Genomic DNA, 24,753 nt, shown 5'->3' with positions numbered 1-24,753 from the left:
AGACAGCCAGTACTTAAGTGAGAGGTGGTTTGGAAATATTCACACTTTGGACCCCTAATTAACTAAGAGCTGTTGGAACAAGTTGGCTTTTATAAGGACACTGCAAAGGTAAGCATTACTGGAAGCGCGGCACCTATGGTGCGGCAGGGGAGGTGCTGCTTGATCCTTGCAACTTGGCCAATCTGTACAAGGTCTATTTCACAACATCCAACCTCCCAGGTGATGATAAGGATTAGAGTAAGATGAACATCTGTGGTCAAAAGCAAAGGAGATTTTTACACAAAAAAATGCAGACAGATCATTTGCTGTCACTCACGTTGTTCAAGTAACAAGAATGACTAGAAACGTTAACACATGGGGCCCTATTTTTTAAAATGAATTTGTGGCACAACAGGCAGACACTCATCTGCATCTTTAACCTTGGAGTTCCCATGTTTTGTTACTAACCAAGAGACGCAACCTGATTTTTTTTTTCCAGTTTCATTTCTCCAAAGTTAGGTGTTGGTAGTTCTTTTTGCACTCAAGGGAGCACCCAGCTTCTATGCATCCAGAATCTTATTTGACAGCTCTAGAAACTCACGTCACTTTCTATTGAACCCAAACTAATAATATCACATTTCAGTCTAACTCTCTCCTCTAAGTCACCAGCTTTTTTTTTTTTCACACGCAACGCGATGAGAATTTTCAAACTAGCAAATTGACTAAATGGAGTCTAAAAGATGGGAAAATGATTTTAATGTGTAATGTGTAATTTCATTTTTTTTCCATGTGGAAATATGCCTGGTTTAGGTTCCTTCCTCTGCTCTTAACTCTCTTCCCTCTCCCCCTCCATCCACAACACACACACACACACACACACACACACACACACACACACACAACTTAAAACATCTAAATTTGTATTTATTACATGAAACATTCCATTTATCTCAGCCAATTATATTCACTCAAATGTCCCTGAGAAATGTGGCTTCCATCCAAGCACCAGAACGGCCTCCCTGTATGTCCTGGGGCTGCCTGGAGCTCACCAGCATCATACACGTGGCAAGCCTACCTTCCATCCCCTTTTCATGCTCGATTGTGGTGGATGTCCACCTAGTAATGTTGGAGTGAAGCCGTTCCTCTCAGGATTTCAGCATTAGGACACCTACGGAGATCTTTGCTCCTCATGCGGTTCCCTCGTTTACCTGGCAGCCAGGTGTTGGGATGCTTGGGTAGACCTGAGCTTGTCAAAACACGTCGCGGCGAAGTCAGTCTTTAGGCAAATTTTGATGACTTAATACAAAGCTTTCAACCTGGAAGGTCTTACTCTCTAGCAAAATGTCCTTTCTGCATGCCAATGGGCTCAATATTCAATCATGCCAAGACAATTAGATATTGGGTAAAAGACGGAGAAGATAAAGGTAGCAGAGGTAGGGATATTTTGCCAGATAGGGCTCCAGAGTTCTCCAATTAAATAATTCACCCTCTGAGAGTTCACGAAGATGTTCCAGAAGTGGCGGCGCTTCCAGTTCCATTCTGGTGGAAAAGAAAATGAATTTGTGTGTATTCTGAAATCTCTAGTTACGCGGAGATTTGGGGAAAGGAGAGCCAGATCTAAGCCCCACAGGGGGAGCCAGAGCGGGAGCGCTGGGAAGGCGCGCAGACCGGGCACTCTCATGGCCCTGACGCCCCTCTGGGCCTCGCCTGGCGACCCCAAAGGCACCTGTCACCGTCTACTATGCACACGGATAAGGTACCTATAGGTACCTAAGCAAATCTGCCACTATGTTATTTTTATTTTTTTGCAATGTCAAGTGAAAATGTAGTGTGTGTTGCTGAAGAAGGCTCAGCACTCGGCGGGCAGGTCACGACGAGAGAAGGAGAAGTCAGCCCACCCCACAGTCCTTGTCCCCAGAACAAAAGGAGCATTCTGGGTGCCCTCCAAGAGTCTCTGTTCATCTGTGGCTGCCCACAGGAGCCACATCAACCCACGGGGCCACAAGAGGACCTGATAGATCCAGGCTGAGCCCTGTCCTTCATCCTCCTCCCACTGAGAGGCCCAGAGCCTCCAGAACTGTGGTCTTTCCAAAGGATGGGTCATGGGGCTGCATCCATGGCCTGGGGGTGCCTGCTTTTCAGGGCCTCCTTCCAACAAGAGCACCCAGCAGAGCACCAAAGCAGGCTTGGGAGTGACTGCACTTGTGTGCCTGTCTGGGCAACCTAGAGTCCGTCTTGTGCTGGACATCCTCTGACGGTTCTGGAGTGCAAACTTGTAGACGTGGGGGGTGCGAGTGTGTGTGTACATAGCCACAGCTGCGAGCAGACGGTCTAATCAGAGAAATAAGAACATTCAGTGTAAAGTTTAATTGTAATTAAATTAATTAATTTTCTGGTTTTCATTTTCCTTGGCAATCAATAAAGCTACCAAAAAAATGAAAAAACAAAGAAAGAAAGAAAGAAAGAAAAAGAAAGAAAGAAGAAAGAAAGAAAGAAAAAGAAAGAAAGAAAGAAAGAAAGAAAGAAAGAAAGAAAGAAAGAAAGAAAGAAAGAAAAAAGAAAGAAACCACAAAAGAACTAGAAACCAAGCCTGCTGCGGAGGATAACCGTCGGGGTATGGTCAACGGTAGGTGCACCTGCCCAATGCACGCGCTGGCCCCTTGTCGGCTGGGGTTCGTCCCAGGTACTTGCAGGGGAGCAGCAGTAGCAGCAGCAAACGGCTGTCCTTGGGGAGGGCCGCGGCGCCGTCGTCCGATGGGAGCCCTGCCCACCGGCCTCCCTTCCTCCCAGAGCAGAACAAAGGTGAAGGACAGATCCTGTGGGTCCCAGTAGATGGGGGGGGGGGGAGGGGACACAGGAAGGGCCCCCAGGCCGCAGACAGAGGGCTGCAGGGCCAGGGCACAGGCTGGTGTCATGTCACAGGCAGGGGCCCCGGCGGCCCGTGGTGGCCCCGAGATTCCTGTTCATTGGACTGAGGTGTGGCCCGGGCACCAGGCCGTCGTAGGTGCGATGCAGGTGCACCCGATGTCAAGCCAGAGCCCAGCGTGCCTGCCGAGGGTCCTTCACCGTGGCCCAGCCGGGTGGCTTCCCCCGGCGTCACCTGCCATCTGGCTCAGAGCATGGACCATCTCGCCCCCCCATCACCTACTGACACTCTCCAGGGTTGGGGCCCAGGCCCAATGGCTCTGTGGTTTTTTTTTGTTTGTTTGTTTTTTGTGTTTTTGTCCACGCTCGTACCACCCCGGACATTCCTGATCTCATCAGAATTACTTGTTGGTAAGTCCCTGAGTGACTCTCAGAGAAGATCCCTGCAGTCAGGCCTGTGAACCTCGGGGCCCACTTTACAGGCCCTTCAGGTAACGATGGTGGCCACGCACGCCTCCCCTGGTTGGTATTTTACAATGACCGTTTTCTGACTCCTGTGTTGTTCCGCACTACGATTTTTATTGGGTAAAGAAATAGACGATCTGTGTGTGTAGATACGGGGGATACTGTATACCTGTCTCTACGTGAGACAGATGCGCACATCTCTAGGTCTCCAGCACACACACACGGAGACACTGGCTATCACACAAATAGAAGAGTCTTGATTTAGGCTTTAAAGGCCTTCCATTTATTTTTTTTAGAAGGTTTTATTTATTTTTTCATTAGAGATACAGAGAGAGAGAGAGAGAGAGGCAGAGACACAGACAGAGAGAGAAGCAGGCTCCATGCAGGGAGCCCGACGTGGGACTCGACCCCAGGACTCCAAGATCATGCCCTGGGCCCAAGGCAGCGCTAAACTGCTGAGCCACCCAGGCTGCTCAAGGCCTTTCATTTCTTAAAAAACAAAAAACAAAACAAACAAAACAAACAAACAAAAAACCCACTTCCATTTCTTGCTCTCACGCTCGAGACAAAGGAGGATCGCCTATAGCTGTATATAAAGCATCAGGGGTAAAAGCTCAAATGACTGGCTGTATGGAGCCAAATTTAATGTTCCCTGAATAATCCTTAAAAGAGAAAAACCCAGAGCCATTGAAAAACATATTATCAGTACTACTTATGAGCCCTGATTGTATATATTTTATAGTCCTGTTGTTACTGAAAAGTGTCCTTGAAGTTCACGGATCCTGACAGTCTGTCCAATGTGGAAAACCATCTGAAATGCATTGCAGGTGGAATCACTTTAGCCAAAGTGCAGATCACTTAATTTATTCTAAAGGCATATAATTGGAAAAAAAGACCAACTTCCTATTTTTTTCTTTTTATAATATCGCGTAAAAACACTCTTCTTTATTCTAACTTTGGTGTGTGTACAGTTTTAGAAAAGCCCATGTCAGAAAAGGAAGTGATTTTTTTTTCCCTTTTCACGGACCTCTACAGTGTGTATATTCAGGATTTTAAAAATGGGCTCTCAAGTGAAAAATGGGAGAATAAAAAAGCAGAAGGTATTTTTTATCTTGGCCTTATCTGCACATGTCAGAAAATTAAGACAGTGATGAATTACACATTACCGTACAAAATTTTATTGTCAGAGGCAAAATCCAAATTTGTTCTGCTTAAAATACAGAAGACAAATTTTCTCCTTTAGAAAAATCCATTTTGTTGGTGCTTGATTGTAATGGAATAAAAATTTCATGTTGAATACACAGTGATCCAATTTTTACTGAATAATCTTAAAGGCATACCGTAGAAAACATTTAGCTGCTAAACTAGCACAAAGTTATTTATTTGGTAAATGCTTTAGTAACTTGTATTTGTGAAAAGAATAGTTACTGTTTTGTTTCTAAATCATAAAATATTAAGAAGAAGAAAAAAAGCGCTTCCATTTGGCATATTTTTAAAGAAGTCTGCCCATTTGGGAAATGGCTTGAGGAACATAAACTCTGTTGCTGAGCTCATTAGAAATAATCCACGTGACTTTTTTTTTTTTTTTTTTTTTGAAGACTATCCGGTGGATTCAGTGGTGTCCAGAGAGCTACTTTCGAAAGCTCAAGGGCAGACAGTCTCCAAAGTCTTGCTCCAAGGAACTGGCCGGTGCATAAGCTTCAGAGAACTAAGTATTTCATTTTATAGTGTGAATTCATTTTCAATGACCATCAAGACATTAAAGGACTAAGATATCAGAAAAGCAAAGAGCCAGGATGTGCATACGCGACAACGTGCAGGTGGCGTTGAAAAAGATAACGTGAGGCCACCACTACACCGTAGCTTAAAAAGGAGAAACAAGACTGGAGGAGACAGTCCTCTGAAAAATGTCTCGTACTTGAGAGGTGATGGAAGATAAACCAACCCAAAATAAAACGGAGGGACGAAGGATCTACAGCGGGAGCTCTCACCCAGTAGGTCGCGGTTCTACGACGGTGGGCGCAGGATGGTGGCCAAGAGCAAGTATGGAATGTGCACCCAGAAGGAGTGACAAGGACAGCGACTCAACGATCCACTTGGAAGGTGAGTGCACCGCACCCCCACAGCAATCTTTACGGTGATCTTTCCTACAACACATCCCACTCTCTCACTTACTTATGTGACATAATAACGATGGTGTGGCTTGGTCAAGGCAGTTGCCTTCAGCTGTACCCACTCACAGCCCCCCGTGGGAAGGGTCACGCCAAGTCTGTTCAGCAGCCGCGGTCCGTCTGTACAGCTCCAAGCAGAGAGAACGAGCTCTCGACTTCATTGCTAAGTAAAGGGCAAGTTCCCGCTAGACTAACAGGTCTCCCCAACATGCAGGACAGAGGTCTGGCCTCTCCTCCTTCGGTTCACCATGGAGAGCTTTGCAACCCCTCTGCGCTCTTCACTTATTTTTCAAGGCTTATTGGCTGGGGAGTGTCTGTTAATCATCTGCTGTAGCTTAAAACCCACTATGCAGCCCAATAATGTAAAGTATTTTGAAGGGAATTCTTGGAGGCCACATGAAGTCACTTTTAAGAAATGAGGATCAAACCAGAATCCAGAATGCGCTAATTAACTTTTTTTTTTTTCTTTCTCAAAGGAGTCAGTGACAACGAAAAAGTAAGCTCTCTATCCCTCTACAGAGACTGGTCTGTGTGGATCATCATGATGCTTCCCCGCAGATAAGAGGCAGATGAATGACTGATTTGAGCCATTCAAGGCTTGGTTTGCAGGGTTTTGAATCCCAGCTAATACCTATCACCAGCTACGGAAACTGATCCCAACCCTTAACCCCGGTCTCCCCATTGATAAATTGGAACTGATGGCACTTGAGTCATTCAATGAGATGATATTAAGTGCCTGGCATTTCGTAGACACTCAAATGTTTTTCCTTCTCCTATACTTGACCGAATTTAATATTAACACGGCACACACGAAAAAATTAATTCAGATAAAAATGAAGGATTGGTCATTATTTTTCTTTTTTCTTAATGCATTGGTGGATGAACCGGGAATGTACAAAAAGATAGACATCTTTGATGTCCTATCCTTAAAGTACTAAAAATTCAAAATAAAGTCCCTTAATGTGCTGTTTTCAAAATCTGAATAAAATCATACCATCTACTAATATGACTATTTGTGAAAAGCTTATTTTAAAAATACAATGCCTATCATTATACATATGCAGTATACTTAAAATTAGAACATATACTTTTCACCAACTGCCTATTTCTCATATTTAAGACTCTAAACTTAAAACTTTAACTTTTCTAAACTTTGAAATGAGACTTCACAAAATAAAATGGGAAAAAAATAAAAATAAAATGGAAAGCAAAAGGTACTAGAGTTCCCTTTTGTTAGATTTTCCTGAATAGAAACCACACTAAACAAAATATTTTAATAAGAAAATTCCTTATTAATTCAAAGCAATTGAACTCAAGCTTACTCTTCTAGAACCGAAATTTGAAATTTTAGAATATTTTATAAGAACATTTTTGTACACAAAAGTTCACATATACTAATTTGAACAAATATGTTATTGCCTAGAATAAGAATTGTTGAACCTGCTTTAAAGAATAAATGATTAACTTAAAATTAACACATTGTGAATATACAAATAATATGCTAAACCCATTATAGAAAACTTGAACTACTTTTACATAAGTAGGTTAAACATTCTTCCTGCAACTTACTGATATTTTTAAATTGCTCAAATAGCTTTTCCTAAAGATAAATTCTATCCCAATTTATATTCCAATTATAAAGTTAAACCGTGTGGTTTTATTATACTTTCTAAATGTTACACATTTCTGTAAAACACAATTAAGTGCTGTGTAACCAAACATTGAGAATTATCCTAAAGGACCATAAGTTTTGAAGACTAGTGTACAAAAATAATTGCATAATCTTATCTATACCTAAAAATTTAGTTTCTCTTCTGTCGCATGTAATTATTTTTCATGTCGCCCTCACTCTGATTGGCTCATAATTTGCGTTTGTTCAATTTATTGTAATGTGAATTCCTTCAGGCCTTTTTCTGCTCTTCTTCCCTTTCCCTTCATTTTGTGAAATAAAATGTGCTCAATAAATATTTGCTTAATTAAATTGAATTTTGTCCTATATAATTAGCAGTGTCAAATGATAATAATCCAGCTATGACCTCTGACAAAGGAAGAAAAAAAAGCCAAGTGTAGGAATCTTAATTTCTCATTATACAAACTTTTACTGCTTATTATGTGTATGTGGTTACCTCATGGTCATCCTGAGAATAATTGAGCTATTTTAGGTCTTGAAAATTTCTCAGGAACAAAAGTTCCTTAAAATTGTAATAGCCAGTAGATTGTAATTAAATACATCATTGTAAAGTTCTTCAGGAATTCCTCTTCTGCATCCAATCCAGTCCCGCAGCTGCACGAACATTGCTTTTCACAATTTAGTCTGCATAGATTTATAAACATATCACTGACTATTATTTTCACTGATTTAGATGGAAACCATTTTATCTGTGGTCTGACCATCTGTTACTACAGATAGAGCTTACCAGAGAAATGTGTGTAAAAATAAAGCGGATTATCACCATGTTAAAGTTGTGTTTAAACAGTGTGCACCAAAAGATCAAAAAAGGAAACTATCATCAATGAACTGTATATTTTTGTCACAATATTGGGCTGGGCTGCTTATCCTAACGTGACCTGCTGGTGAACATTTCATCCAGTTGTTTGACATCATGCAGATTAGAAACACAGGCTTTGAAATATAATATAATTAGTGTAGACCTATTTCATCACAAATTTTGATGCTGCTTCTGGTATTTGGAAAATCTCCAACTTGCGCGATGGGTAGAGGCATGTCTTTCTAGTTTCGTTGTAGGAAGGTTTTATGGAAAGTCTAAGGTTACTATGTCCGTTCCCCAAATAACAACTACGTATTTTTAAATGGTTCATGTCGCTACTCGGAGCCTCAGTGTTTTTCACTAGACTACCAGGGCTAATATAATTTATTAGGTTTTTGAAAGGAGCCAATAAAACAGCACGTGGAAAAGCTCTCTGCAAACGAAATGCAATTTATAAGTACGTTATAATCGTAATGACCTTGTAAGATATTATACGGTCACGCTCGTAAAGAGCACTGCCAAACCTCAGTCCTGTGATACACAGGATCCTGGAAGTAATATAAACCCAAACCAGCCTAAGCTCCAAGTAAAATCTGTGTTATTGAAATTCAGAAATCAACATAGCATTGTAGAAATTAAAACCTTGTGCTCATCTGTATTTAAAAGACTTAAAGACTCTAAGAAAATTTTAAGGGAAAACGTGTGCAAATGGGGAAAACTTTTTATTCCCAAGTCACCTGGTGATGTTTAATATTCGGTATGGTAAACAGTTCAGTCCTGTCTAATTGAAACGAAGTTTTGCGTTTGTACGTATATTGGCACAGTAAAGATTCAAGCCTAGGAACTGAACACTTCCAACACTTTGTTATTTCATGCATCGGTAGGACTTGCAAAACATACAAAGGAGAGAAACAAGATAAAAACTCTATGTAGAAAATAGAATTTTATAACTACAGTTTACAGAATATTCCAAGAGATATCATTGGTCATTTTATTATTTTGAAAATATTACTTATCCAAACAACTAAAAAACGTTAAAGCCTGATATAATCTTCAACATTGGAAAGGATAAATTATTGAAAAATATGTAGAACAGAAATTCCATCTCAATGCCATTGATACTACTATACCGTTGAACAGATATTCTATGAGGTATTGAACATTGCACAGATTTACACATTGAGGATTTGACATTGTTGCTAAACCAGTTGTCCAAGGCCACTAAAACACTGACAGAGGATTAAGATGACTAACAGTGGGGAGGAAAAAGGAACTCGAGAAGTCTTTCTAACTCAAAACTGGAAATGGTGATTTCACTCAAAAGAATGTCACGACTACTAAGAATTTCCAATAATTCAGGACACGAAATAAGACACCCACCTCTCATGTTTTATCTATTTGCCTCTGTTCCATGAGCCCAGGGGGGCTATGGTACATGCTTTGGACCTGCCCAGCGGTGTGATATGTACCATCGTGATGCATCAGAACTTGTCCCTTATGGATTTTATTTTTCTGACACGTCCTTGTTAAATTTCATGACTTCTGGTCAGTGGAACGACTTTTAGATTTCATACTAAGTAGCACTATGTCTTAATCGTACCACACGGGGTATTTGGAATTCATGCGCTTTGATTGAATGGAGTGCTGGAAAATTCAGGTGTGAGTGATAGATATTAATCGCTGAAAAAGATAAAATTCCATTTTAAGTGATTCCAGTTCAGTAGATTAGGAAACTGCTCCTTTTTGCTACAAAATCAAAATAAATCTATGGTTCTGGTTTCTAAAACACCTGTATTTCCCCCCCATCCCCATTTTCAGTGACTATGAGAGTTAGAATATATTTCTCTCAATAATTCACAGGAGGATTTGGAGGAGTGGGAAACCCCAGGAGAGTAGAAAGTGGTCCACAAGCTTTTGGCTGGGGTCTAGTAGCTGTGTTGGTATTTTAGAACGGTCAACAGAAAATATGTTCATTTCAGAGCAGCTGAGCAATGTTTGGAGAGCCGGCCTACTGGGCGAGAAAACCACATAAAAGCACTGTGTTACAGGACATACAGCCACGAAAAGGGTTATTTAAAATTCTTAGGTAGGAAAAAAAAATCCTAGGTAGAAGAGAGCTGTCAATGCCAAACGAAAAGCTTTGCTAAAAAAAAAAGAAAGTAGTTTTCATCCGAATAGACGGTACAAGTCACATCAAAGGTCATTAAATGGTATCAGACCCACTTGAGGTACAGTCACTTAATGGAGGGTTAGATTGACACAGACGTAAAGACCAACACACACAGAGAGTTTCTGACCCTCCGGGCCACCCAACCTGAGATGGAAAAACAAACAAGATGGGAAAGAAGTGCTTTCTCAGCACTGATAATAATTATTAAATGTGCACAATTGTTTTACACAATAGGAAGACTGAATGAATATCTATAATATAGAATCTATATATTTAGGATCCGAGGCTGCCACCTTGGAGAATTAGAAGAGCGTTGACACATAAATTCTGTCTGAATTCATTTTCATGTAGTAAAATAGGCCATTGGTTCAGGAAATAGATGAAAAAAAGAAATCTCTAACGGTTGAGAAATTTAGTCAGGGAATTGTCAGGAAGGATAGGGTTGAGATGAATTCTTTTAGGCCTTTTCAAAGTTTGCATACGTTTATAAAAAGAGATAAAGTCTCTTCGATCTGCAGAGATTCTTTGCCGAAGTGCAGTGCACGACACTATATACAGGGCTTGCCTACGTACAGGTACATGTGCACACACCACCCGTGAGCCTTGTTGAGTATACACACGGCTTTAGCTCCAAGAAAATGAGTCAGCAACACAGTCATCACTGCAAGACAATCCAAGTGCTGAAACAGGTGATAATAATGATCCCTCTAAGGCGGTTTTTACCTCTCACGTTGCCCGGGACTAAGAACATGATTTCGTCGTCGTTTTTCTCTCATTGCAACACTGATTGTCATAGATAATCTTTGTGCTTTTGTATAATGCCCATCCTGGATGTAACATATATTCACATACGACATTGGACATTTTAAATAAGCATGCTGAACACAGGCAGGACCATACAACCATGCACAAAATATTCGGAATTATGTTTTTTTTTCCAAATTGACTGCAACATCGACATGCATCACTATCGTATTTGGTCCCGTCACAGCGGGGGAAATGTACAGCTGAAGCAATCATGGCTAGTGTCACTTGCGAGAGTTTCTTTAGAGAAGAACACCCAGTAGAGAAACAAAACAGAATGAAGGAAACAAAGCAAAAAAAAAAAAAAAATCCCCCAAAACCAAATACAAAAAAAAAAAAAAAAAAAAAAAAAAGATTTCCTCCCACACGTTAACACTGAAAATCTGGCCATTTTCCACATGGCGCATCTTCCTCAGTCCGTGCAAGGCGGGTCTCCTCCCAGCATCCTGGGCTGGGTGGTCGGTAAGAGCGATCTCAGTGTCTCAGAGCTTTTCCTAACCACTGGAAGAGTTCATCCTGATACAGCGCTTTCCAGCGCACGTTGGCCTCCACCGTTTCCACAGCTCTCAAGAACGAGGCAGCAGCCACTCCATCGTAGGTCTTCATGAAGTTCTTCAACTGGGAAGAAAGATCGTAGACGGGTGAACACGGGGCGGGGGCGGGGGCGGGGGGCTCCAACAAACTCCCGGCTAAACACACACAAGCGAGGGCGTGCGGGACAAGGCGCCAGTCGCTGCAGGAGGCCTATGTGGGCCGCGAAGCAAGCGAACTGCCAAACACGGTAGGGCCAGCTGCGCCCGGGAGGGGCGACGTGCTTCCTTTTGGAAGAAAGAGTGGACATTACGCTTTAAAGAGCTCCAAATGCAGCTGCTTGTTTCATAAGCAAATAGGAACAGGGACGTCTCGGTCTCTTCCCAATAGGTTGGCGGGACGGTGGCCAAGGCTAGCGCTAGTTCGGCAGCACAGCCAATGCACCAACAGCCTTGAAGACTGAAGGCCAGGACCAAACTTCTCTCTCTCGGTTGGTAAATACAAGGCTCCTCTTCCTCGCCTCCGAATAAGTAGCATGAGAGCGTGACCTCGTGTTTGGCAGCAAGGGGTTACCAGTTATGGGGTGGCGGGAAGAAGGCAATGGTGCTATGAGAACTGGGCGATTAATGGCATTTCCATCGCCCGAGTGACTCAGGCGAGAATGGAGGGAAGCTAAAGGCGGACTCGTGCAGCCACATACTTGGAGCCCTCGATTCAAACACATTATGATTTTTGAATGCTGTGCTATTATTTTTCTGGATATACAGTTTTTCTCTAGAGAGTTCTTATACTCTGGGTTTTTTTGTTTCACGATTAAATACCCGCAGCTTTTCTCTCTCCCCGTAAGATGTGTCTTAAGAAACTGGCACCCAACCAACGACCGCAATGCCAACGGGCAAAATGTGACAAATCAGCTTGCAGAACAGAAACATTAGTGGTGTAATTAGTGTGTGGTGCGATTCATCACCTGGGGCGGGGGGGGTGGTCACAGGGAGGAGGTGGCAGGAGGGAAATGCAGTCCCTCAAGAGGGACGCAGGGACGGGGAGAAATGGGAGGCAGTCCGGCACTTCAAACGGACTTCCTGATGCCCCTATGAGTTTAATCTAGAAACTGGTTCATCGGTAGCTTGGCTGGTTTACGATGCTCTTCCTCGGACTACACGACACCCGTGGGTTTTGCCAAAGCGTGTTTTCTCCTGTCCTCCCAAGCCCCGTGCCCCTGCAGCGTGAGCCACGGCTACCTCCTTTGGGAGGCTTCAAAGGCACTAGGCTTTTATCACAAACGTGTAAAACAGCCAACAGGTAGCAAAGACTTAACTGATGCGACCCCAAAAATTGATCTGACATTTGTACCAAATTCACACACACCAAGAGGAAGAGGGGAAGACACTGGAGTTACCCAGCGGGTATCTTCCAATATTCGGGGCGCTGCACCGCACACATGTGCTCGTGGCACGTGCACGTAGGTGAAAGGGAAGCATCGAATCGTAATTTTAGACTTTTTTTAAAAGATTTTATTTTTACTTATTCATGATAGACACACAGAGAGAGAGGCAGAGACACAGGCAGAGGGAGAAGCAGGCTCTCTGTGGGGACCCGACGCGGGATTCGATCCCGGGACTCCAGGATCAGGCCCTGGGCCAAAGGCAGGTGCTAAACTGCTGGGCCACCCAGGGATCCCTGTATTTTTAGACTTTAACTGATGAATCCAATAATTCGTTCCGGTTTATAGGTTTGGACTCATCCAGTCTATGTTCCTAAAGCAACAAACACTACATGAGGGCCTAGGTATTGTTTTATTACAAGCTGTGTAAACCACAGCACATGGGCGCCTGTGACAGGGATGTTCACGTGATCGACGCCAGTCGGGAGAAAGTCCTGTTCACTCCTCTTACGATAATCTGCATCATCGCCTCCTTCCCCGGCAGGACCGTGCAAATGGCCCTCTTGGCAACTTGGACCGTGTGCCACGCGCTCCTGGCCCCTCAACGACAGAGACAGCAAGGCAGCCGGAGCGCAAAGGGCAGCTCCTAGGTCCTCCTCAGAGGCCAACGAGGGCCCGAGTGTGGACATGGCACCGACACAGGGCAGTAGGTCAAATCACCCCGCAGGAGAACGACCAGTAAGAGGTGTAGGTAGTGGGGGCGCCCGGGGGCTCAGTGGTTGAGCATCTGCCTTCAGCCCAGGGCGTGACCACGGGGTCCTGGGATCGCGTCCCGCATCGGGTCCCCGCAGGGAGCCTGCTTCTCCCCCTGCCTGTGTCTCTGACTCTCTCTCTCTCTGTCTCATGAATAAATAAATAAAATCTTTAAAAATAAAATGTAAGCGGTGAGCCCACAGGGATCCATTCCTTCCCTCAGGGTCGAAGTGACTACAGAGTCCCCGCGAGCCCAGAGAGCCGAGGGCCGGGGATGGGTCAGCAGAACACGTCCGGCCCACGTGCACAGCCGGCACAAACCAGTTTCAAGCCCACACTGCCTGCAGCTCCTCTGGCAAGCACGTGCCCCGAGCACCCACCTGGCTGGCCCTGGGGTGCGGCCCCGGGACCCTCGGGCCCCTGCCCGGCTCTACAGGCTTGCCAACCCACTTTGCTTGTCTCGGCTGCTCTTTGGTCGGCTTCCTGCTGTGATTAGCTTTTATTATTGTGTTCCCTAAATATTTATGCCATCCTAGGCTTTTATTTGAAAATGTTGCCAGTATAGACGTTTTTATAAAATAGCATTTAGTGGGATGTCAGAGTTGTTTGTGCTTCCTGTTCTTAGCATAAAATTTCTAGACACGTTTGTTCATTTTTCGGTTAGAAAATATTTTCATGTTTTTTTAAAAAAAGCAAACCCAACCAGCCACTTATTTTAGGGAACCCTAGACCCCAAGCATCACAAAATCAATGAGCAGTAAGCTGCAGAACATCACACACTCCCCGTAACTACGTGGGTGACCTGACTTAGCCGTCGCCTGCCATGAGATCTAGTTTCAGACATTAGCCCGTGGACCAGGCACCTGGGAGACACGGGGGTCAGGGAAGGTCATGCCTGGCTGGAGAATAAGGCCAGGCCGTGCAGGACGCCCCCACCCCCACCCCAGACCTGGCACCTGCGAGTCTCAGGGGTCAGGGAAGATCACACCTGTAGAATAAGGCCGGGCCCTACAGGGCACCCCTGGGTGGGCCTGGCACCTTCGAGTCTCAAGGGTCAGGGAAGGTCACACCTGGAGAATAAGGCCGGACCCTGCAGGGTGCCACCACCCCCCCACCCCAGGCCTGGCACCTGCGAGTCTCAGGGGTCAGGGAAGGTCACACCTGGAGAATAAGGCTGGACCCTGCAGGCTGCCCCTGGGCCTGGTACCTGGGATTCTCAGGAGTCAGGGAAGGTCACACCTGGAGAGTAAGGCCGGGCCCTGCAGGGTGCCCCTGGGTGGGCCTGGCACCTTCGAGTCTCGGGGGTCAGGGAAGGTCACGCCTGGCTGGAGAGTAAAGCCGCACCGTGCAGGACTGCCCACGCCCCCCCCAGCCCAGACCTGGCACCTGCAAGTCTCAGGGGTCAGGGAAGGTCACGCCTGGAGGTCCCTCACCCTCTTCATCTTACGGGCCGAGGCTTGTTAGCACTACAAGGCCTTACAGCGGTGGCCCCTGCCCTAAGGACAATGAGGGGTCATGGAAGTGTGGAGAAGCTTCAGATAGGGGTTGTCAGCTGGAGGGTCAGCACCGGCAGCTGCATGAGGGACACCCCCCCCGCCGCCCTGAGACACAGTCCCCTGAGTCAGCTGCTTGGCAGGCAATGGGGTAGAAGCCACAGTTTTGTGTCAGCTTTGAAACTGCACCTTCCTTATAAGGATGTTCCAAATGGCCATTGACTCAAGTGGAAACATATCAAAAAAATACATGTGAAATACGTGAAACAAAGTGGTCGGTCGGCACACGATGGCCACCAAGTATGTATCCACTTCCAGGATGTTTCCCCAAGGCCTGGGTTTTACGGGGGGAGGAAAGGATGAAGGACAGACAGGAGTTGGGGGAAGAAGGACGGGAGCCAACGGCGGAGGGGCAGCTGGCGAGGGTCCAAGGCAGAGAAGACGGGGTACGGGATACGGAGGAGGAAGGGGCTAAAGGAGGGCAAGGTGGGGGGGCCTGTCACTCCTGTGCTCCGCTCACTTCAGCGGCTTTGCACGTTGTGACTAAATGAGTCTTTCACTCACTGATTACTGAATGTAAAATCAAGAAATTAAAAGTACTTCATTTAAATACAGAAAAAAATTGGAAGCAATCGTTCATTTAATTGTTCTTTCATTCTGTTTCATACGGATACGAAAGAAGCCCTTCTCGTTGAGCTTCCTTAATTAAAAAAAAAAAAAAAAACAGCAAAACGTGGGCTGGGGCTTGCAGAACTAAATCCTTTGGTTTGGGAACACTTGGCCGGGACAAAAATTGAATTGCACATCATAACAATCGGAGACTTGGCTCAGCTTAGCTCTGAGCATACAGGAATCCAAGCTGATGTTTGAGGGATCGCCTCGGACATTGGGCAATATTAGGAGATGTGAAGGGTGGATGCTTCTGGGGGAGCGCGGCTCCCCGTGTGGGGCTCTGGGCCACAGGCTCAGGCATTCTTTCCCGGGAAGCCCAGGCAGCCGGGACTCTCAGGGCCAGACCTCACCTACCTTCTACGACCGAGGCGGGCGGCAGATGAAAAAGCGATAGATGGTGGAAGCTTAGCTCCTCTGAATCCTTCCAAAGTATCTGTATTTCTTTCCTCCCTCCTACACACTCACCGCTCCCCATTTCACACCCTTCTCTTTTACAAATGTGATTTAATGGTAAAAAATAAATAAATGAATGAATGAATGAATGAATGAATGAATGAATGAATAAATAAATAAATAAATAAATAAATAAATAAATAAATAAAGCTGGTTTAAATTTCCAGAGAAATAAACCAGAGAAAACAAAGGAAACGTTAGATGCACTCCAAACTGGACGCTAGTCCTTAGTAATTATTTTCATTAATGAAAGCTATTTAGGATTATATCTTTTTTTTTAAAGATTTTTTTATTTATTCATGAGTGATAGAGACAGAGAGTGAGAGAGAGAGAGAGGCAGAGACACAGGCAGAGGGAGAAGCAGGCTCCTTGCAAAGGAGCCCGACGTGGGAATCGATCCCGGGTCTCCAGGATCATGCCCTGGGCTGAAGGCTGTGCTAAACCACTGAGCCACCCGGGCTGCCCTATTTGGGATTATATCAAGCAGAATTTTCAACAGACTATTATAATCATACGTATGATTTCATTTCATTGAACGGACTAGATGGCACGAGGCATTATTGACACACCCAGTGACCCGCTCCCTCTCTCGGCCTGACCACAAAGCAGGGAGACTCAAGGTCTACACCTTAACACCAGCCTGGGTCCTTTGTACCCAAATACTGAATCACTGGGAAGGCCAGTTCTATTATTTCTAGGATCTTACACTGGGTTCGTATAATCAGCAGAGGCACGGCTGATTAGATGAAAGGTATCTGCAGCGGATTTGGAGTCCCTGGTGTGAGATTTACTACATTCAAGCATCTCTCGAAGGTATTCAATGTTTGTTTTTTGCTTAGAGTTTATGGATTTACTTGAGAGAATGAGCACACGTGTGCAGGGAGCCGGGGGATGGGACAGAGCGGGAGGGAGAGAGACAAGTTACTGCACTGAGCATGCAGGGCCCTCAAAAGGGAGTCTCAACACTCTGGGATCATGACCTTGCCCAAGCCAAGAGTCAGGTGCTCAACTGACTGAGCCACCCAGGAGCCCTGATGACATTTAATGTTTAATGTAATAGAAAGACCTTTGCAAATAATGAATCAAGTGAAGTCTTTAGCATAAATGTGTGTGCTTTAAAGAAATGGATATGAATCTGTTGGGAAAAAAATGGTTAAAATAAATGTATGATTTCATATATTTATAAGAGTAAAGCGTTAGAACTCATATTAAAATATTTACCTCTTTGAGTTCACCTTCAGTATTAAGAAACTCTGTGACTCCACTAATGAGTTTGGAATTCATAAATAATGCCTCTCCGTACCTGGAAAGATTTAAAAAAAAAAGTCTTGATGTGAATATAGGCAGTAATTTAAGAAATAGTACTCTACAGATTTTTTTAGGATCTTTTTCAAGGGCTCTGTTTGGCCAATGTTCTCTTGTTGCCATTAAGATATCTGAACATTTCAAGGTCATTTCTCCAGGGAGCCAGGGAGGTGCAAAGAGCTGGGGTTGCAGGATGCCATCACATGCCATGTGACTGGGCTCAAAAATGTTTCAGAGAGGTCTAAGTTGTGGTAAATTAAAAAAAAAAAAAAAAAAGGAACCTTCTAAAATTAGATTTAGGAATTACTATTACATTTCCAGCCCAAGGGCTGAGGAAGAAATATTTTAAAACTTGAAAGCAACCTAGTTCATATAGGAAAAAAATAAAAGAAAAAAGGAAAATCCCAACAAAGGAATTAGGACCCTAAGACAAACTTGGGCATTATCAGTACGTCACACAGGTCCAGTCATGACCGACATTGGCATTCTCCATTTTCATGCCTAGAAACTGAGCCAAATTTCTTTGCAATGCTCCCAAAATATTAGTATTTTTTTTCACGTAGGCAGTTCATTAAAATATTGAGTTGTTCACTTGGATTGCATAATCCTTGTACCACAGACATAAATTCTTGACTCGTGACCCACAGTCAGGAATAACTTGTATCAGTGAGATGGAACGGTCTCTTGCTTTACGGATTTATCTCTGCAGTGCTAAGAACACCTACCACGGGCTGTCATACTCGTAGAATTAAGACAAGTACACTAAATAAGATTCTGAGGTCTTGGAAGCAAAGGTTCAGCCCCGATGATAAGAGGTTTTCTAATGCTGCCCTTACAGCCTTGTGGGGCCTTTCTTTTAGGGCTTATTAAACTGACACTATCTCAAGCCTAATTGTTGTATATGGCACGGGGGTAGATGTATTTCCAAGTATCTGGCGTGAGCAATGTGTGGATGGCCACATTACCTGCTGAAGAAAGAAAGACAAGAGGATAATGATGGGTTTAGCTGTGCAGGTGCCCCCCATGCAACTGTCCAGCACCGGGTGAAGCCCAGACAAAATGCTCCGAGCAAGAGATGTAGATTTGGGAGAGACTGAAACCACTGGAATAGATGGCAACTAAAAGTGGGGAGAGTCTGTGGCGTGGGAAATAAGGAGGATCTTGGAGAGTACCTCCATGAACTCCAGGGCTCGAGGACTGACAAAGGAACAGGAGTAGATGAAGAAGACAGTCCTACTTGTCAAGATGAACACTTCTGCGTCGGTAGATCTACTGCAACCTCAACCTTTCTACCTCTCGGCTAGAGGTCACGGCCTCTCGGTGAGGCAAACTGAGCACAGCAGGAACCAAGCATGTTTGGGAGGCACTAAACTATACATACATGCCCTATGCTGAACTCTGGGAGGCAAAACCACTCGCTAAGGAGACTGTATTGGCAGCTATTGGACACTGTCTAAAGTGAAATGCTTGCATATGTTAATTCACCTTATATCTGACTATTCACTCGATTACGGTGCACGACTGCAAAGCAAGTTCTAATCTTCTAATCATTCCAATTTCTGAGCTGCAAATGCAAAAAGGCCAATGTGTCTTCTAGGAATATCAGTGCTTTCTGACAATGAAATATCTGTGGCGAGAATTGTGTTTTAATAGGACACGGCCATTCAAACTGAACCCTGTATACAAGGGCAACTGATAACAGTGTCCCTTAAAAACATAAAGTTTACCCGTCAGTTTTTAAGAGACAGAACAAGAGGTCTGGTTCACTGTTTGGGGACATTTAAGTTGAGAACATGCAAGCATCTGCATGCTGTGTAATAAATTTAATTTTAATATGCCATAGAGATTATCAGAGTAATAAATCAACATTTATTATAATATATTTAAATGCATAATGAAATATTTTCTTAAATTGAGGCTGAAGAATTCTCACCATGAAAGAAGATGTCTTAGGAATGAATTTTATTGCAATGAGGATTACACCCCTTCTCTATATCTTGGTTTTATTTCAGGTGTTTTATGATATTTATATTTAAAGGAGATTTAAAACAAATTCTGCAGAGGCAAAATTAAAATTTTCTTGTTATATAATATAATAATTATATCCGATTTATAAATCATTTTTCCTACAACACATTTAGAATATAGTTCTATATTTCTTCAACCTCAGAGAGTTTAATATATTTTCCACAGAAGTTGTACTATTAAACCTTTTTACTCCCACATTTCCACATATAATCACAGTTTTTAATCTTTACTACATGAATAATGTCATAGAACCATTAAAATACTCCTGAGTTCCACAGGAGTGGCAACACCCATCTTGGTTGACTATTTTAAAAACTAATGCTATTATCTGGACCTTGGTTTTTAAAAACACGAGAAGTTGGGCCTTTACCTCTCCTACGTCACCTTTAATTTACTCACTCAAGTATGAATGAATGAACTCATTTCTACCTAGTATTTAATATCTTCCATTTATCTCTGAAAAACTTCCAGGCAAGGTCTCGGCCGTGTGGATTTCGAGCGACATGGATTATCACATCAATTGCATCTTGATCTAACACCACCTCGGAATTCAGTGAGAGATTCAAAAGCCTTTAAAGATAGAATCGTAGAAAAAAAATTTAGCTCCATAGCTTAAACATTTTTATGAAAATATAAAACTTACATGTACTAATTGGTTATATTATTCAAAAGAACAGTCCTGTGTAAACACTCCCAATACAACATATCAACAGAACAATTCTGTCTATAAAAGGTGGGGAGAGTAAACTCATAGCATTTTAATTAGCTCATTAATTAAATTTTGAAAAAACCTTGCAGATGGAGAAATCACATTTTTGTGTGTTCTGGTGATATCAACCCACTTTAAGAAAAATCTTTCCAGTAAACACTTCCTTCCTTTTACAATGACATACTGTCTATTTAGTGAGAAACAAAGGTATCTCTTTCAATTCAATTAGCTTTCGTCATGTCAACACAGCAGTTCTCCTTAGCTGTGGGAGATTTTTTTAGAGTAAACTAGTATATATTCAAGGAAATAAGATCAAGTTCAGTGTAGTTTAACAGAGAGTATTCTCATTACACAAATAAATTTAGGGAACTAATTGACCCACCTATTTAATAGGTTCCTGTCATCGCTGCAAGTTAAGGCTTCCAATAGTATTTTCTTCTCAGAAACTGCCGTAGTGGAGTGGAATTTCATCCATATGAATTCCCAGACATCCTCATCTAGTAGCGAAACTCCCGTACAGTAGACAATGTCTCTAACATTGAGCGGTATTCTGAAGAAGCAACCCATGGTGGTTTTCTGTTAATTAATAACCTCATAGCATTGAAACTAAAGACAGATGCTCCTCTACTACAGTCAGGTTTTGTTTTTTTTTAATAGATCTGTTAATTAGTTTTTACCTAAAAGAGAGTTAATACTCTATAGTAACAATATTAAAAAAATACTGGCCATATTTTGGTTGCAAATTTTGTTTCTACTCTTGAAATTATATTCAAACAAAAATCAGAACCCAAAGATTTAAAAAAATGCAAACAGGATGCTTTATATTTCCACCAACCTTAACGTACTTATCAACCAAAGATCTCCTAATAGGTAGACCCAAGAATGACAAGAAAGCTGAGGTTGAAAAAACTGACTAATTTGAATAAGACAAACAGTTTCTCCTAAAATCGAAGACACATCTCTCCAAATTATTTTTCTCAAATAGGTCTTCAAATATTGGAATGCAGAAGATTACTGATAGACATAGTAAACAGATAAAACATAAGTAATACATTTTGGGAAAGAAGAAATTTCTTTTCCCTACATTGATAAAAGTGACCATAAAAATAGACTAAATTTTGACTTTGACTCTAAAATAAATATTACGGTGGGAAACCATGAGTAGATTTAATTACTCTTGACTATTTATAAGTTGTAAATACTCATGTTTATTTTACCATAGCAATTTTTTTTGCTAAATATTGTTCTCTCAAGTATCAGTCTATGCCCATTTTAAAAACTGAATTTCCAGGGATCCTTGGGTGGCTCAGTGGTTTAGCACCTGCCTTTGGCCCAGGGCGTGATCCTGGAGTCCCGGGATCAAGTCTCACATCAGGCTCCTGACGTGGAGCCTGCTTCTCCCTCCTCCTGTGTCTCTGCCTCTCTCTCTCTCTTTCTATGTCTATCATAAATCAATCAATCAATCAATCAATCAATCTTTAAAAGATAAAAAAATAAAAATAAAAACTGAATTCCCTAAAAGAACACTAGACTACTTACAGCAAGTCGAAAATACATCTCTGCTGTGTGTCACATTCGGTGATCTACTATTCAAATTTCTCACTTATGATTTGAATGTGGCTGATAGGAGGTGTTTTCTTCGGAAAGCGAGATAAAACAATCTCTTCTAAAGATGTAGGACCCTGATGGTAGAGACGCTGCTATGGTTGAAGGAGTATTTAGGAAACGGGAGGAAGTGCCTGAATGATTTATCAGTAACATAGGCTTCATCATATCCCGTTAAGCGGCTAAGTAGGGCAAAGGTTCCAAATACTGAGGGCAGTCTATCAGGAGACCTGATGCTTAGATTTGCTAGAAGTATCGTACAACATTAATTGTTCCCAGGAATGCCTAAAACTGTATCATTCTGTCTTCCTAGGAGTAGTCTGGAGTGTTTAGAGAAAAATTACTTTAACCTTGCTGACTGAAGCCCTTTTGTGGTGCAGAAAACAAGCATTCTGTTTGTTTTGTTTTTAAAGAAACAAAAGGAACACAGACAGACATCAGAAGAAACCAGTAAAGAGCTTCGGAAAACATTGCCACAACATTTATCGTGGTCGATACCCCAATACCCTATGTGACAACAACTATGCCTCCCTGTTTTCCTAATTCTAATGAGAAAGTCAAAAACCTAGTCTTTATCAACAGCTAGAAAAGAGGATGAGTTTTTTTCTCCCAAATATTACAGGCTACAGAGCAAAATACTGTATTATTATTATTATGAGTTTGGCCAAGAGATCAATATAAAAATTAGCAAGAAAAAAAAACAATAAAATGTCTACTGAAATCGTCAGTTCATCAGTCACTATATATTTTCTTTTTTTCTAATGTATATTTTCTTAATGTTAACTTAATAGGGAGTCATTAACCTATTAATATAGTAAAGAGAGTCCATTGAATTAGGTTTGTTACTGCCTATGAAATTAATCTCCAATAGCAATGGTTTCAAGTAGAAAAAGCATACAGAAATATAGAAAATGTGAAAAAAAGGAACACCCACAAGATATTAAACTATATTCCTTAGAAATAACTCAACTGTCATACACCATAGTTGTTAGCAATAACCCATACTTTGTTATTCAGTAGATGCTGTTGCAGATGCGGAACTGCGCAAGATGCGTGTATCAATGAACAAATGGATTGGCCCGTCCAACGCCCTGGACACAGGCTGCAGGAGCATGAGGTAGAAAACAACACTTCTGTGCAATACTATGTTCCAGGTTATACGTTTTATTTATTCCATATGACAATATCACGATGTCCACGTTATAAACATTTTTGCAAGAGAGGGAACTCTGCTTGGAGGGAGGATATTTTGCACCATCCCCACTATATAGTAAACTGAGATCCACGGTGACCTGCACAGGAAAGTCTTTCCCATTTTTATCAGCTTAGAGATGGCTAATGACAACCAAAGTACGATACATTGATTTCTATTAGTCCTACTCATCAAATAATTGCCACTGAATTCTGATTTTCTGTTGTTCCATAAAACGCCATCTGATAGAGAGTAAAAACAACAAAAAAATTTTTAAAAAATCCCTTAGAGGGTGCTATCACCTGGGCCTACCCCATGGGCTACAGAATAATAGCGACGCATCCAATCTGTCCTTCTCTCAGTGTTGAACTGGCCACAGTGTCACCGCTAATCTTTTTTTTTTTTAACTTAATTTTCTGACACGCAGCTTAATCAGTCATCTTCGAGAAATAGTCAATGTTGGCAGGACTGTATTTCCAGCCTTGGAGTATCCACGGTGCTCACCAGCACTGAAGTGACTCTCGTTAAAACGCAGCCTCTAAGTGAGCACAAGGACGGAGGCTCGTGGTGTACGTGAGAGCCGCTCTGTGCCACTCCGGTCGCACGCAGAGCAAGGAGAAGCAACTCCTACAAGGCCACTCAGCAATAAAGTGCTGGATAAGATGACAGACAGGCCGTCCGGGATGGGGCCCGGTTCTGGATCTGAAGCTGCAGCCTCAAACCACGAGGAGGACCCCATAATCTGGGTACAGGCCAACCTTCAGCTTGTCAGCAGCTGTCCCTCTATGCATAGCAGATGTACCAAATCTGAGGACTACGAAAATGAGACACACATATGCTTCCATGTATGATCTCCAGCCTGAGGCAGGTCCGGTGAAGGAGCCCCAGGTCTCGCAGCAGGCCCCGCAGACCCACAGTCTCTGCTCTGAGCAGATGCCACAGAGGCGCGCTGGCTCAGGGTGATGGGTGTCCCTCTGGGGGTAAGGGCAGAGCTGATCAGCCAGAGAATACCACTGCGACTCCTTCTAGCACCCTTCCCACGGCATCAAGTCATCCTCTGACCCACCCCCAGACGAAGGGTCAGGGCATGGGTCACAAGATCCCTGTACCCACCGCTGAAGATAAAGCAGGACTGGCAAGTGCTGGGGTCACTAAGGGCCTTGGTCCCCGATGATTTCCATCGTTAACGAAGCCCCTTTTGTGGCTAAATTTGCAAAGATGTTCTAATAACATGTTAGCAAAATGATTGCTCTGGGGACACTTTAAGATCTCTTTGTGTAAACCAAAGTCATTAGGAACAAATGAAAAAGCTCATTTGTTTGGAAAGCCTGGGCTGCAAACTCCACAGAAGCCACCGTTCCGAGAGGCATAAATGAGTTTTGCGGGATGCTTGACCCCAGGATTACAGGGAGACAGGGCCCCTTCTTGTGAACATGGAAATGTTTCTAAGAATGTGACTATCCCACGGTCATTTCTTTTCGGCTGCAGCCTCAGAAATAAATCTTTTGATGGAATTTTATTATCTGAGAAGGAAATCTGTGCTTACTTTTTCCTCTAAAGGTCGTTTGGATATATAGGAGCAGGGAGCTAGTCTCTCCTCGCAGCCTGCCTGGGAGACGAACAGAGTAAGGCTTAGCCAGAAGGAAGCGTCTTTATCTTTCCGAGGGTCTAACATTGCAGAAAAT

General features: G+C 42.9%; 1 protein-coding gene and 1 long non-coding RNA gene across 2 annotated transcripts in view; one reads left to right on the top strand and one right to left on the bottom strand.

Moving 5' to 3' along the window:
- Positions 1-2,644: 2,644 nt before the first annotated feature.
- Positions 2,645-7,564, top strand: LOC140642555 (uncharacterized). Its single transcript, XR_012039000.1, has 3 exons — positions 2,645-2,781; positions 4,908-5,412; positions 5,957-7,564. It is a non-coding gene; the product is annotated as an uncharacterized lncRNA (long non-coding RNA).
- A 1,108-nt stretch (positions 7,565-8,672) lies between these two features.
- Positions 8,673-24,753, bottom strand: part of TRHDE (thyrotropin releasing hormone degrading enzyme) — a 371,390-nt gene continuing 355,309 nt past the window's right edge. Inside the window, exons 16-19 of the mRNA XM_072843285.1 lie at positions 20,654-20,821; positions 19,992-20,132; positions 17,451-17,532; positions 8,673-11,561 (exon numbers count right to left, since the gene is read on the bottom strand). Of these exons, the coding sequence (XP_072699386.1) occupies positions 11,418-11,561; positions 17,451-17,532; positions 19,992-20,132; positions 20,654-20,821 (535 nt within the window). The 3' untranslated portion in view covers positions 8,673-11,417. The remainder of the gene's footprint in view (positions 11,562-17,450; positions 17,533-19,991; positions 20,133-20,653; positions 20,822-24,753) is intronic.

The sequence above is a fragment of the Canis lupus genome, chromosome 11, assembly GCF_048164855.1.
Source record: "Canis lupus baileyi chromosome 11, mCanLup2.hap1, whole genome shotgun sequence".
NCBI classification, from domain to species: Eukaryota; Metazoa; Chordata; class Mammalia; order Carnivora; family Canidae; genus Canis; species Canis lupus.
Note: the sequence above shows the minus strand (reverse complement) of the source record. Positions and strands in the feature narration are given on the sequence as shown.